General features: G+C 45.3%; 1 protein-coding gene across 2 annotated transcripts in view; it reads right to left on the bottom strand.

Annotated features, from left to right (window-relative positions):
* The window catches only part of SEPTIN11 (septin 11), a 91,298-nt gene that overhangs the window by 46,599 nt on the left and 29,008 nt on the right, over positions 1-15,691 (bottom strand). For both annotated transcript variants that reach the window (XM_066632248.1, XM_066632249.1), the window contains exons 2-3: positions 9,012-9,126; positions 2,039-2,234 (exon numbers count right to left, since the gene is read on the bottom strand). In XM_066632248.1, the coding sequence (XP_066488345.1) occupies positions 2,039-2,234; positions 9,012-9,126 (311 nt within the window). The remainder of the gene's footprint in view (positions 1-2,038; positions 2,235-9,011; positions 9,127-15,691) is intronic.

Genomic DNA, 15,691 nt, shown 5'->3' with positions numbered 1-15,691 from the left:
CTTAGCTTGGGAACATATGTGCTGCTTCAAGCAGAAGGCTTTTTTAGAGACAGGGTGCACACACAGGAGAGAGTGCACACACACACACACACACACACACACACACACAGAGTTCACTGTTGGCTTCAAGCACAGGCAATGGGAAAGACGGATATCAAGCATTTGGCTGCTAACACAGCAAAATGAGTGGGCTCTCCAGGGTTCCTTTTGAAAGGCTGTCCTTGCAGAAAGGGGGTGGGGTAGATAAGAAAAAAAAATAAAGAAAAAGAGAAAGAAAGAAAGAGAAAGAAGGAGAAAAAGAGAAACAGAAATAGAGAAAGAGAAAAAGAAAGAGAGAGAGCGAGAGAAAGAAAAAGAGAAAAAGAGAGAGAGAGAGAGAGAGAAAGAAAAAGAGAAAGAAAGAGAGAGAAAGAGAGAAAGGTTTTAAAAATCTTTGTTGCCATTTCAATTTTACACAGAATAACAACAGAAATGTTATCAGCGCGTTATCACAATGATAGCAACAGAGAGATCAGGGATCTTTCTTCCTTTTTTCCCTTAAGCAAAGAGATTTGCTTCTTTGACAGTGTTTGGTAAGGTCTGTCGTCCACTTTGCCACTTCACATGGTCCACCTATTCAAAGTACCACTGGAAGTAACTGGTGATGACATCATCACCAGGTACTTGTGGGTTGGGAGGCCAGAGGTGAAGTGACAAACACCAGTAAGAGGCTCAGTGTGGACGGGGGGGGGGGGGGCTTTTTTCAAGTGTGGAAAAGCATGCTTTGGAGCTCTGCCTGCCCAGCCAAGCCTCCTACCACTGTTGGGTCACATTCCTGGACTTGTTGCCAGGTGGTAAGTGTCCAGGGGAGCATCAAGTACCACCAAAGAACACCTCAACTACCACTGGTGGTACCACTGGCTGAGAAACACTGATCACAGGCATTCAAATACACAAAACACTTATCATAGCCATTCACCTCCAGGGGCTCCGTTCCATGTTCCACCGAATATTATTAATAGGGGTATGCAGTAGGACCTCTTTGATGGCAGTACCCAAAAGTGATTCAGAGTGGGAGTTCTCAGCAAGGCAGAACTGAACCTGAACCTAAAATTTTCTCTTGTGTCCAGGCCGGGGGGGAGGGGGCGCACTGCCACTAAGTAATCAGGTATTTAGCTTGTGGCCATGTGACTTGTGGTTCATTATCTTCTTGCATTTCTATTTTGCAAGAACATTTCTAAAAATTGAAACATCAAAGGTTTAGAACAGATATGTTTTTCCGCCACTTAAATTGTTATCATGGTATTCATTTTTCAGAGGTACATTTCATGCATAACAACAGCAACGTTTTTGCTTGTTCAAAGTATCTGAACCCAGTTAGCAAACTACTTTTGGAACCACTGCAGAGCATGCAGTGCTGCTGGAACACAGCTTCCAGCGTGTAGAGGCCCCAAGTCCATTATACATTTTAAAAAGACACCTTGAGTCTTTTTAATCCTGAACGCAAAGACAGAACAAGCAGAAGAAACAAGAATGAAACACTCAGCACATTTCAAAAGCACTAAGGACTACTTCAAACAAAAGCGAGAAATAGATTCTATGAAGGAAAAAATGGACTGAATTCCGCGCGCATACATTTCATCATGCAAGTGTGTTAGAGACAGAAGTAGCAGCAAAGACGTAGAGCAACAGACAGAGGACAGATGGCTTATGCAGAGCAGCAGGGGGAAGAAGAGGTATATGAAAGGAGAAGAGAGATGGAGTGTTCCAGGTGAAAGGGCTCGAATTCTGAAGTGGGCAGAAAGCACAAGAGGAAATCAGGGAAAAGAGATACGGAGAAATGCAATGTGATCACAGATGGGGAGTGAAAAATGCCAGGCTGTTTTGGCTGACAAGTCAAATCTTTGTTTCTTACATGGCATCTCACACAGGACAGTACAATCTCAGAGTGCATGGGAGGGAAGGAATCTCCCATCATATCGAAATTCTGATTCATCTCAGGTATGCAAGATACTTGGGCCTTCCAAGCATTTCTTCCCTGACGAACGTTTAATGTTACCTGTCATCTTTATTGATCTGGTCTCCAAACCCCACCGTGTCCACGATAGTCAACTTCAGGCGGACATTGCTCTCCTGCAGCTCATAACTCCTCGCTTTCAACCGCACACCGGGTTCGTTGTGAGTGGCTGGGTCGCTTTCAAACTTGGTGTTGAAGAGAGTGTCCATGAGTGTGGATTTGCCAATGCCGGTTTCCCCTGAAGAGACAGACGCACATTAGGAGTTGGAGACACACATTGCCTTGTGGATGATTCGGTATCCTTAAACAAATCTCCAGGTAGAAAATCAGTGGGAGAGTGCTGTTGGCAATCAGCGATATATACAGTTCATTCCAACAGTACACAGGTATAGTTAGATGAGCATTCTTGGGAATAAGGTACTATGGCCTGGCAGCCAAACTAATTTTTGATACTTTCAGGACAAAGCTCAGATTCCAATCCATTAGATTCAAATTTCAATTTGTCAAGCATCAGGAATTCAGGTTCTTGGCATGTATGGTCTGACACAGCTGATCCCAAAAATACAGACAGAAAACAAGGATGTCTTACAGTCGCAAGCTCTCCCAGAATGAAAAATGAGACCTACAGAGATGAAGGTAGGTTGGAGTACAGCAGGTGCTCCAGTGGGCTTGGGTTTTTGAAGGAGAGTTCTCAGTGAGAGGCCGCTGTGCCAATTCTCAATCAGCAGGTCCTTAATGCAGAAAGCTGGCGTAGAAAGGTGGCGAAGAGGCTGAGCTACAAATCTCACCCCTAAGACCTCATCGGGTGGCCTTAGACAAGCCACTCCGCATCCAGCCCTTCTGCAGTATGGGAATGATTTTAATCACTTTACTTTACAGGGTTCTTGTAATACATGTGAAACGCTTTTACATTCAAGTGTGCTATATAAGTGTATCATTATAAAAGTCAGCATGCACATCAGGTTCTGGGGCGTGTCACAGGCCTTCACCTAAGCAACCCATAGAGCTCTGATGTGTACACACAGACCCACTGCCCCCCTCATTCAGTTGTTTACTACTCTGAACCACTTTTTTTTTTAAGCTTCCCTCAGATACTTGACATGGTACAGAAGGGATGGCTGCTAGCTGCCACTGCCTCAGCACTATCAAAGCACTGACATGAGGCAAAGCAGAAATTGCTTTTTTTAACCTTCCCAGACAACCGAGAAGGTGGAAGCCCAATTTTGAACAGGGGTGGTGGGAGAAAGCAGCAAGAACTCTGTCGCTTGACAAGGGCTCCAGGAGTCACTTCATGGGCACTCTGAAAAACCCACTCCCCCAGCAAGTGCCCAACATGGCTCACCCTTGACACTACCACCCCTTCCCACCAAATGAAGGCTCAAGCCCTACAGTTAGCTTAGCAGTGAGAAGCTCACATCTATAAGCAACAGACACCACTGGCTGTCTGTGCCCCCCCCCCCAAAGCTTTAGGAGTCACAGTCTCTCACACTTCTTCATACAAAATTCCCTTTTCCTGAAAATGAAACAGGAACTAAATAATACTAATTATATATATATATAGCACATGCCTAGAGTTGAAAGCACTTTTTATTCCAGTAGTTGTAACAGCTGGTAGTGTAGCCAGAGGGGGGGACAGCAGGTCCTGCAATGTACCATGTGAGTGGCCCCTTCACACTTGCTTTCGGAGCAATTTGGGGCAGTGACAGCAATGCCTGAATGTCTCCAGTGGCAAGTAGGAGGGAATGCTTACACAGCACATTGCGGCGCTTGCTGTACTTACCGTGTTGCAGTCCCCAGCTACGCTACTGGTAACAGCCACCCTGTAAAATGGACAAGTACTGAAATTCCTGTATCGCAGATGTAAAGGGAAGAGGCTGAGAGAACAGAGGCTTCCCTAAAGTCACCAAGTGAAATTTGAAGTGAGATGTGAACTTAGAACATCTCAGCTCAGATCACAATTAGTACTTTAGCTCTCCAAGACACCACACCAAGGACATTGCATGCAGAGGGCACTTTCTCACACTTTTTCCTCCAAGCCATGGTCTGACCTTAGTTCCCGATCCTAGTTCCAAACCCAGTCTATTGGTTCAAATATAGCGGCAAAATGTGGTTTGATCAGATCAGAAATTTTTCTATTATGCTGGATGTGGAAGGAAAGGACGGAGAATGTGAGTGGATAGTTTGTTCTTGATAAGCCAAATTATTAGGATCAGGAATGTGGCATCTGAATGCAGTCGGTTAAACTGGAGCAACTGTTACTGCGTGAATGTGATCCCTGATCCTTTTCCCCCTTTCAAATCAGTCTCTGGTGAAAGCAAGTTTATGGACTGTTGTTGCAATAAAAGGTCATGTGGATAAGGCTCATAGTCTTATGGCATGCTTGTGCAGCCTCTGAATAAGTCTCAGGGAGCCGCAGGGCTCCTAGGAGCACATTTTGAGAAACACCGGCCTAGAAGAAACTCAGTTGAGGTTTGTGGTTATCTGCCTCTCTCTTATTTGTCCCCCAGCCAAAAGGTCCCAAGACATCCAAACATTTTTTAACATGGCACGAGAGTCTCTCTGGAACTATGCCCCATGCAGTGCGATTCTTTATATTAACTTGTACAGTTTACTTTGTAAACAGGAAGGGAACTATTTGCGTATAGAGGCAGGCAACATTTTAAGCGAAATTGCTGTTTTTAGCACTCTTTCCACCTCCAGAAAACCGGCTCTGAAGATTTGTGCATGGGTTCAAAAGCTTGTATTACCTGCACGATCAAAGGCAACAGCAAGATCGATGAGCACACTGACTTTTGGGTCTCTGAACTCCCGCTTTCGGCTCTCTCAAAAATGAAATTAGAGCCAAAAACTCATTAACTGGAAGCCTGCGATTGCTAGCTGAGCACTCAAAAACTCCATCCAAGCTACGCTTTGAGGAGAAAGTTAAAATTGCCATCCTATACATGCTTCCCTGGGAGTAAGCCTCATGGAATACAATAGAATTTACTTCTGAGTGGACATGCACAGAATTGTGCTATAAATCTCATTTACAGCATGTCCATTTGGAAAGTAAACATTTTGTTGATGAATCTTCATTCATTGTAAACAGGAAACTCATAACTGAAATGAACTACAACTGAAAGTCAGTTTTGGGTAGGGATAAGTGCTTTTGGAGTTGGGACAGCAGACCTAAATCCTATACTGGAGAAGACTCATTATACTCAACTCTCTCAACTGAAAGCAACTGTCTGGAGTTTTGGGTGGAGGCCTTTCCTAATCTTGCTCCCAGGAGCTTTAAAAAGAGATGCCAGAGATATGACCCAGGGCTTAACTTGTGCAAAGGTGGCCTGGGGTTCAGCCTTGGCACCTGTTTTCAGTGTCCGCACTTGGAACACATAGAAGAGAGGAATAACCAATGCCTTTGAGCTGTGCTTTGAGAGTACTTTCTTCACCACGGGGCAACCACACAACACGGATTAGGAGGAAAAGTTTTCAGATCATTGGGGTCGTTCCCAGACAGGTTCAAACCTCTTCAAGTTCAAAAATGCGCGCACTGAATAAAAACCAAGGATGTTACCTTTACCATACTACACCATAGCTCCTGCTCTGTCATGGATTTGCATCCTACCCATTCCTTCCTTGCGTGTGATCAGAACTTTAGGGAGTGGAATCACCTTGGGGCAGGGACCTGCCTGGAGTTTGTTTTGCTTATGCCATAAAGTATAAAATCTATATTGACAGCATAATATTTAAGTGTGTGTAAGTTTTGCAGGGAGACTCACTGCAAATGTGCAAGGACCCCTACCCCTCAGGCCATTTCAGGAACCATTCCATGTAGTATGCCTCTGTTTTGCTCCATGCGCCTGGAATGGCTCCAAAGGGGAGGGAGGTGTCTTTGCACACTGCAGTGAGGCTCCCTGCAAAACTCAGTGCTTTGTACCTCCTCTAGCTACTGAGGTGAGATATACAGACACGCAGTTCCTGATAGTTCATGATGATTTCTAGCTTAGCCCTCTAGTGCAGAAAAGAAATGTGCTTCCTCTTTCAACTGTATTCTGCGAGTTACTGCTTCATTTCCACTTTCCTCCCGTACTCCTTCCCCTCCAACCTGCTTTCAGAGGCCATCTCTTCTTTTTGCCAGAGCCAAGAAGCAAAACAGCGTAAAAACCCAGATTTCTTAAATACCATGAGCAAAGCCTTCTTCATTAAAAAACAGAACCAAATGTGCAAGGGGATTTGTGTTATAGAACAGACTACTATTTGTAGTCTTTCTACATTCCACCACACGGTGTTCGACAGCCCAATGGGCTTTTCAGGAGCATATGATGGTCCAGAGCAGGGGTCTCCAAACCCCGGCCCAGGGGCCAAATGCGGCCCACGGCAAGCCTCTGATCCCCTGAGAGCCTCTGGCCCAGCTGACCAAACACAACCAGAGTTGTGCTTGTGGGGTGGGGGAATGAGGGTCCATTTAAGTGTGTGTTTTATTTCTTGGGCTGTGTTCGTGCTTGGGGAAATCCTGGACATTTAAACTTATTCATTTATTCATTCATCTAAGTTCCTTCTCTAATGCATTTAAATTTTATATTTAATTTTTTTTTCTGGCCCTTGACACTGTGCCAGATATTTGATGCGGCCCTTTGGCCAAAACGTTTAGAGACCCCTGGTCCAGAGCATTCTATTTATGCAGGAAGTCAATGGTGCATCTTGGCTTCCCATTAAACCATTCACATTTTTGGTCCACAAAAGTCAATTTGAAATTCTAGTTCTTATGTGAGACCTTTAAACACTAGATGTGCTGATTAATCCGTTAACCTGGTAATTGATGGGAGGGGTCCTCACTTCCGTGAGGGAGGCTAAGAACTAAGGACGCATTGGCTTATTTTATTCAGGAGACTGTTTTAATATTGTTTTGCCATAACAAGGAATGAAAGAGAACAAGGCATATGAAAAGGCTACCTTGCTACACAACAAGAAACAGTAGTTTCTGATTAAAATTCAAGTTGTTGCATGCATCCTTCGAAATTATAACACTGACACCACCAATTAACATTTTGATACCGTACAATGCTAAGCATGTTGATTCAGAAGTAGATCCCCCTGTTTTCACTGGGGTTCAGTCCCTATTAAATGTAGTTTGGATTTCATACCCCAGTTTTCAGGTCTGACCGATTCCAACTAAAATGCTTATATGTTTACAATCATAACAGGACACATGAGCTTATATATGACAGTGTTTTGGTCCTTGAAGCTGATATCCTAATCCAAATGCTAGGTTCTTTCCTCCACAAGGAGGGGGCAGAAGGAACTGCAGATAGACCTAGAGTTCAAGATTAGAAAGCCCATTGGATTGTTGGGCTACCCAGCTTGGTGCAGTCTCCTCCAGCTGGGGGTCTCTGGCAGGAGGCCCTAGGGATTGAACCTCAGACCTTCTGCTAGTAAAGCATGTGCTCTAACCCCTCCTTCACTGCTACATCACAGGAATTGCATCAAGGCAAAGAGTAGCTATGGCAGGACTGAAAAACCGCGTGCCTGTTTGCTCCTTAGAGAGTTGTTCAGTGCATCCAAAAATTTCCTACAGTCTTAAAAGATTCCCTGCTGGCAGGGGAAATGTCATGGGACAGCCAACCTCGCTGGCCCAGTTTTAGCATTCTTTTTCAGTGCATGCTTCCAAAAATAAAGGCACCCAAGCCTGGCAGACCAGCGACGGGTGCGAGCAAGCTGGAAGTCATGCTTGCGAAACTGCTTCTTAAGTCCAATAAAGTTCCAGTCAATATTTTCTCTTTAAAGAGAAACAACGGAGCTGCCTACTGAAGTCTCACTATAAAAACAAACCAGATTTCATATAAACATGCAGAAACGGGAGTCGTTTGGCTCTGCCAAACCCAGTTCAGAGACCAACTGTTTGCATTTGCAAAAACACAGAAATGCCTTTCACATAATGCAAATGAAAAGTCTGGGGTAGGGAGGAAGCATAAGACTTGCAACTAGCCCCAAGTTCAAACCACTGTGTCACACAGCTTGACATCTTACTGTGGTCTCACTGTGTTATATTAGTTACTTAATTCGATGGAGATGAAAACACTAATCCTTAAGTGAGAGCAAAGGAGAGGTAGCAGTTGTTTTGCATTCCATTTGACTCTGTGATTCCCAATGACTTTGGCTGCATTCAAGCCAGTTCAACCTGGAACCTCAAAGGCAGGGCTGTCCTCCCTGAAGCATGTTACAGTCCTCCCTGAAGCATGGGGAAAGTGCAAAATGTGATCCCAGTTAGCTTCTTTAAAAAGTAAAAATAAGTTTCTAGCCCTCATGGCTATGATGATGATGAATGGGACATGTGCTGTATCCTGCAGTTGGGTGGCACCCACAGAAGTCTCCTCAAAGTAAGGAATATTTGTTCCCTTACCTTGGTGTTGCATTGCCCTTATATCAGTGCTGGAAAGTGGGTTAGGATTGCGCCCTAAAACACCTTGTAGGCAGAAAACTAGCACATCAAGGTATAGCTACAACAGAATAGTTCTCTGTGAAGTTCTTTCTTCCAACACGCAATTTTATCCATGCAAGGAAACATTAAAAATGTGGGCCTAATTCCCCCTGCATTTGCAAGTGGGATAGTCTAGATATGGTTCTACCTCATGATTCTGCATGATGTCACTCAGGCCTTAGAAGGCTGGAATACAACTACAGGAAAATCAGTTCAACATGGCTTTACAAGTTCACACAATTATTAAGCATGTTATTGAGCCCAGTGAGACTTACTTCTGAGTAAAGAACAATGTTGCAAAGTCTTTAAGCCATTTCTGCCCAACGTTGCATATACGCAACGGGCACCACATGTGTACACCTGTGGGCCAGGCAAAAATGGGTTAAAGCAGAACTGCACCAAAGGTTTTTCTACTAAAATATTCTCACTGATGTCTCGTGTCTCTCACATGGAAGCACTGAGAGGGGGGAATTTTATATCACTAAACCTGCAGGTTGTATCCAGAAAGAATGAAGAAAATCTCTTTGTTCAGAGGCGCCCATAAGCATCTCTTACCAACACAAAGGATGTTGAAGCAGAACCCCTGCGAGGTTGACTTGTTGACCAGCTGATCAGGAAGGCTGTCAAAACCAACATGGCCCGACAGGGACAAGTTCCGAAGATCGTCACTCTGAAAAGCCAAAGAGAAAGGTTGATTGCTTTTACAGATCTTGCTATTTACTTATAAGATGCAAACACTCACTCACACTCTCTCTGTGACCTCATGTAGAGATATAATAATAATAATAAAAATACAGGTATTTATATACCACCTTTCTTGGTCGTCAGATTTATCCTCAGACTTTAATTCAAGGCGGTTTACATAGGCAGGCTATACTAAATCCCAATAGGGATTTTTACAATTAAAGAAGGTTCTGTCTTTCAAGAACCACAACATTTCAGATGGATCTTTTATGAGCTGGTATCACATTCTGGCCTCCATTTTCCTCCCACACAGGCTGACAGCGGCCAAAGAGCAGGTGGAATAACTCAGCATAACTCGGCTAGGCTTGTCAGCTGCTTCAAGGTCTCGCCGTTCACGGTGCCGGTGGCCTCGAACTGGCAACCTTCGGATGTTATCTTCAGGCAAACGGAGGCTCTACCCTCTAGACCAGACCTCCTGCCCATCAGAGATGGGTGGTGTTCAGAGATATCTGAACACCACCATTTTTCAAACATGTAAATGTATTTATATGCAGTGCATCAGCAGAGTTGCTGTTTAGTCAGATGATTAGGTATTAGTTAAATGCCTGTTTGGGTGGGGGAAAGGGAGGATAAAGCTACAAGGTGGACTTATGAAGTTGCCTGAGACAGATAAATGGTTCATCTAGGGAGCTGGCCCAACACCTTCCAGTACCTAATGTGGTGTGTCAAGTGTAGCCCCTTCCCCTTAACTGGTGATGTGCCAGGCTCTGCTCTTCCCACTTTCAGGACTAGAAAATGAAGACAGGGACAACATGGAAAAGATGAAGGTGATGCCCACTCTTCCATACATCCCCTTCCTATCTGAAAAGTGGGAGGGGGATAAACAGCACAGGTGAGTGGAAAGGAGTGGGTGCCCTCTGCCCATACACAACCAGAGTCTCATGGATTGGCCAGCCCAGTAGTCCACTATCACCTACTCCAACCAGCAGTGGTTATCCAGGGTCTTGGGGAGAGAGAGTTCTTTCCCCACCACCTAAGCAGATGGGGGAATTCAACCCTGAGACCTTCTGCATGCAGAGCATCCTCTCTACCACTGAGCAATGGCCCTTATAAGGAAAACAGAAGTCGGAATTTGCACCTACAAGCCTACGAAGGTTATGCCTGCAGCTAAGCCACAACAGCAGAATTTTGTGATGATAATTTGTACTGCCCAAGAGCAAAAAACTGAAGGGGTGTGTGTGTGCAGGGGCAGGGAGAAAACAGTGGCCACTCAGACAAAATGATTCCTAATTAGATACATCAACAGGTTCACTAAATATTTACTAACGCTCCAATAAACATTGGAGAGGCCAGTATGAGAGGAAGTTGTAAGGTTGTCCCTCCTCCATCCCATGTGTTTGCATGGGATGGATGTGCAACTTCTGTCCATACCGCCCCCTTTCCAATATGCATGCCTAGAGAAAAAGGAAAGTGGCAGGAAGAACAGAAGTGCAAGAGAACACACATAAGATGCCCAGGAAACGTCAAGACTCCTTCTGCCACCATCGCAAATGCACAGAAGAGAGCTTCCAATGTGACTGGCAGCCATTTCTGGAATTACCATATCACACTTTGGGCAGCTATTTATAAACCACAGCAGGCTGCGTTAACCGGAGCTAATAAACCGAAACAGCACAACATTTGCTGTCCTTCAACAAGCCCTGGAGGAAGAGCAGGAGGAGAAAAGGACAGAGAACTCCTCCAGCTCAGAGAGAGGAGAATCCCCTTGTGGCTCTCATCCAGACTACTGCAAGGAGGCAATGCACAGAACTGCTTTCACTACTAAAGACACGAATGGCTTGATTTACACTTTCAGCAATGCCAAGACACATCTGTTCACAGCAGATGCTAATTCCAGTCTTCGATAGATGCCATTAACATTATGCAGCATTTGATGTCTATAACAGCCCAGTCTCTGTTCCTCTTGTTTGTGGCCTCTAAGTCAGACCAAGAACACTCTTGGAAGGCTTCAGCCAGCTACATGCCCAGTCAAGACCACAAGGGCGTGCAGAGTACAAGAAAGGCATCCAAATTTATCCAGAGCTTGGAGCGCCTGCCCTCCAAGGCAAGGAGAAAGCAAGCGGGGATTTTTGGTTTAGAAAAAAACAGTCAAGCTAAAGGGGAACATGATAAAGATTCATCCAAGGTATACAGAAACAGTTTTTCTTCCTCATAAGAAAAAAAAAGGGACATCTGAAGACACTGACAAACAACAGATTCAGGGAAAACACAGGCCTTCTTTACACAGTTCATCATTATTCTGTGGAACTCACTGCCACGAGGACTATTTATGATGACCATTTGTGTCAGATGGTTCCAAAGGAGTATTAGGTCAACGCATGTGTAGTAGCCATGATGCTGGAAAGGTCCAGAAGCCATGGGCTGAGGAGCAAAGTGGAAGAGGTCCCTTGCCTTGTGGCTTGAGGGCTTTCAGGTTGGCCTCTGTGGAAAGTAGAAAGCTGAACCAGCAGGGATATTCCTAGAAAAATGGTCCTGATGGTTGCACTTCACCTGTGAAACTCCCATCTCCTGTCAAGTTGCCAGGCCTGGACAAGTTCCAAAAGCAGTAAAAGATATTTTTATTCGAGTTATTCCAACAGGGTCTTTTAATCGCTGACAGCATTCAAACAGAATGGAGTATCTATCCATCCCTGAAGTGATCTAGGATACCAGGCAGCTGAAAGATTTCTCAAGTTGTGAGCGAACAGGAAATGCAATCAGAATACACAGTAATTTGGTTTTGCCCAAGGTAAAGGGGCAAAAAGCACAGGAAGGCTAAAATTGGTTAAGCATAAGCATACAGAAGAACAAGCCTTGCTGAGGATTAGCAAGGCTTCTGCAAAGAAAAGTCTAGTCTCATTCATCTCCTTAGATAAGTAAGCGTAACAGCTCCTACAATAATCTAGAGTTACATTTCTCAGATACAAAACAGCTGCTGAAGGAGCTGTAGCTTTAGAGTGGAATGAAAATGCTGTTTGCTATTATATTGCACTATAAATGTGCATGGCAGTCTTATACTGACCAATCTTTAAAACACAGGAGAGGTAACCAGTAGCGTAGCATTGCGCCCCTTCTAGCTACACTACTGGAAGCAACAGGGAGGCATGTGGTTGGTCTGTGGAACTCCTTGCCACAGGATATGGTGACGGCATCTGGCCTGGATGCCTTTAAAAGGGGATTGGACAAGTTTCCGGAGGAAAAATCCATTACAGGGTACAAGCCATGATGTGTATGTGCCACCTCCTGATTTTAGAAATGGGCTATGTCAGATGTAAGGGAGGGCACCAGGATGCAGGTCTCTTGTTATCTGGTGTGCTCCCTGGGGTATTTGGTGGGCCACTGTGAGATACAGGAAGCCGGACTAGATGGGCCTATGGCCTGATCCAGTGGGGCTGCTCTTATGTTCTTAAGCAGAGGCACATGGAGGAGGGATAAGCAAGAATATTTCTATTACACTGGCTTAATTGCAAATGGGACACTAAAAGGTTATGCTAAAGTCTTCACAGCAAAAAGTGGGTTTTGAGGGGGGACTTGAAGGAAGCGTAAGTGTTGACTGGCAATGGTTGTGGTGAGGATAGGCAGCAGCTATAGGTGGAAGTCAGTGAATAGTAAGGCAACAACAGAGGAAAAGGCCAGGGAACGGAGTGGTTATGGGCCCCTATCCCTTCTAAAGTTATTTTTAGGGCTGTGATACATCCCCTTTTTTAAGGCTGTGATACATTCCCTGCCCTGAAGCCCTCCACCCTGGGTTTATACACTTGTCAAGCTTTTCCTGGCTCCCTCTCCAGCCTGTACTAATTTTAAAAGATGCCACATAGACAAAGCTCACCAAGCCAGTCAGTGAACACAATAGAAAAAACTAACAGAGAATGCTCTTGCTCTGATTTAAGTCCTTCGCTTCCCTCCAAGGCGGCTGCTCTTTCTCCACATCTTTCCCCTGCCAAGCAACTCTAAAGTTGTACGCTTGTTCCTCTCCTTAAGACCGCCAGCTTAAAGAAAACCTGTTACAATAATTTACATGGTGATGCTGTGAGCCAATCGCAGCTGGTGGGAATTGAACCAGGGATCCTATGATGCACAAAGGCCCCCCTCATCTGTAACAGATACAACAATTCTTGCTATAACACGACTGAATTCAGAGCCAGATTTGTGCTTATTTTCCAGCCAACGGGTGCTGTGACTATCTGAGACCTTCCGCTCAGCAGAACATCAGAAGAGCCCCACTGGATCAGGCCAGAGGCCCATCTAGTCCAGCTTCCTGTATCTCACAGCGGCCCACCAAGTGCCCCAGGGAGCACACCAGGTAACAAGAGACCTGCATCCTGGTGCCCTCCCTTGCATCCGACATAGCCCATTTTCTAAAATCAGGAGGCTGCATGAACACATCATGGCTTGTAGCCCGTAATGGATTTCTCCTCCAGAAACTTGTCCAATCCCCTTTTAAAGGCATCCAGGCCAGATACCATTACCACATCCTGTGGCAAGGAGTTCCACAGACTGATTACATGCTGGGTAAAAAAATATTTTCTTTTGCCTGTTCTAAATCTCGCAACACTCAATTTTAGTGGCTGCCCCCTAGTTCTGGTGTTGTGCAAGAGGGAAAGAACATCCTTCTAACCACTCTATCCATCCCTTGCGTAATTATGCTCCTCAGACAGTGCTCTTACAGGTCAGTATCCAGAATAACTGGCACATTTGTGACTATTACTTATGGATCTATGCAAAAAATTGTGTATCAGCACAATCAAACTAAGTAGATAAGCATAGGATTTTGCTGACAATCTTGCTTTTTTGCCCAGAACCATTCAGTTCAATGGGACTTACTCCCAGGTAATTGTGTGTCCAGGATTGCAGACTTATGGCCCAATCTACCAGGGCCAAAGCACAGGCTTCTGGCATGTTGCCCTCAGGTTTACCCCAGGGCAAATGGACTAAAGTCCCCTTACTTCAGGGAGACCTCCAGCAGCCTTGATGCCCGTGCTGGATATAGCGGCAGCCCTTTCAACCCCACTGCACTGCAGGGTGGGCAATTAGGCTATTCCATTGCTCCAGTTGTCACTCAGTTAAGCCTATCTTACCCCCTACAACAAGGGCTGACAACAGATTCACATTAATGTACGATGACGATTGTACTGTTGAACAGTGAACATGACGCAAAATTAAACTAACAATGATGTAAGAACATAAGATCAGAACAGCCCCACTGGATCAGGCCATAGGCCCATCTAGTCCAGCTTCCTGTATCTCACAGCGGCCCACCAAATGCCCCAGGGAGCACACCAGATAACAAGAGACCTGCATCCTGGTGCCCTCCCTTGCATCTGACATTCTGACACAGCCCATTTCCAGGAGGTTGCGCATACACATCATGGCTTGTAGCCCGTAATGGATTTTTCCTCCAGAAACTTGTCCAATCCACTTTTAAAGGTGTCCAGGCCAGTCGCCATCACCACATCCTGTTGCAAGGAGTTCCACAGATCAACCAAACACTGAGTAAAGAAATATTTTCTTTTGTCTGTTCTAACTCTCCCAACACTCAATTTTAGTGGATGTCCCCTGGTTCTGGTGTTATGTGAGAGTGTAAAGAGCATCTCCCTATCCACTCTGTCCATCCCCTGCATAATTGTGTATGTCTCAATCATATCCCCCTATACATCATGTACATCTGTAGAGTTGCTGATCCTCTTGAACCGGGAGCAGACTCATTTTGGATAAGATGCCGGTGTTGCAGACTGGATTTCCTTTGCCAAAGTCACAAGTCTGCTTCCACTGATGTGTCACAAACTTGCAATGCCAGGGCGTGGGAAGGCAGAAATAGCCCCAGAAATAACAGGACAGACTTTCCACAGCCTCACTTTTCGTCCCAACTCCAGAACACTGCAGAAGTGAAGCCGAGTAACGGAATTTTGAGCTCTGTCCCAGAAGCATTCAGAAGATGAACAAGCAGTGGGGGTGAGATGGGGAGAGGCGGAGAGATCAAGAATTTGCTTATCTCCTGCTGAGCGAGTCTCTGATCCACCAGGCCACTCTCCTGGAGTTGTCACAAGCAGTGGCATCGCTAGAGCGGGTGCAAAGCGCTAAGTTATGCAGGGAGCCTCACCGCGGCATGCAAGAGGCCCTCCCCCATTCTGGTGGGGGAGCAAAACTGAGGCTTTGCACCCCCGCTAGCTACACCACTGGTCACAAGCAAGACTTTCCCAGGGACAAAACCACAGCCTTGCGACGGCTTCCCCCACCCAAGGATTCCCAAAGAGGCCAATACCTTTGCTGCATCTTTGGTGCCTAGATAGTCCCCACCATTTGTACAGAGTGGCTGCAAAATGCGACCATTCCACTTTGCTTTCAATAGCAAACACAAATATTTTTATTGGAGGCAAACCGGAGGAAAGGTCAGTCCAAACTCCAAGAAGCAACAGTGGCGCTCCGGCCAAGAAAAGGCACAAAAGGCCATTTCCCTTCCTTAAAGTTCCCTCCCCCCTCCAAATCACTAACCTACCCCCCCCCCAAAAAAA

The sequence above is a fragment of the Tiliqua scincoides genome, chromosome 6 (assembly GCF_035046505.1).
Source record: "Tiliqua scincoides isolate rTilSci1 chromosome 6, rTilSci1.hap2, whole genome shotgun sequence".
NCBI lineage: Eukaryota > Metazoa > Chordata > Lepidosauria > Squamata > Scincidae > Tiliqua > Tiliqua scincoides.
This window is presented reverse-complemented; position numbering and strand designations above follow the sequence as displayed.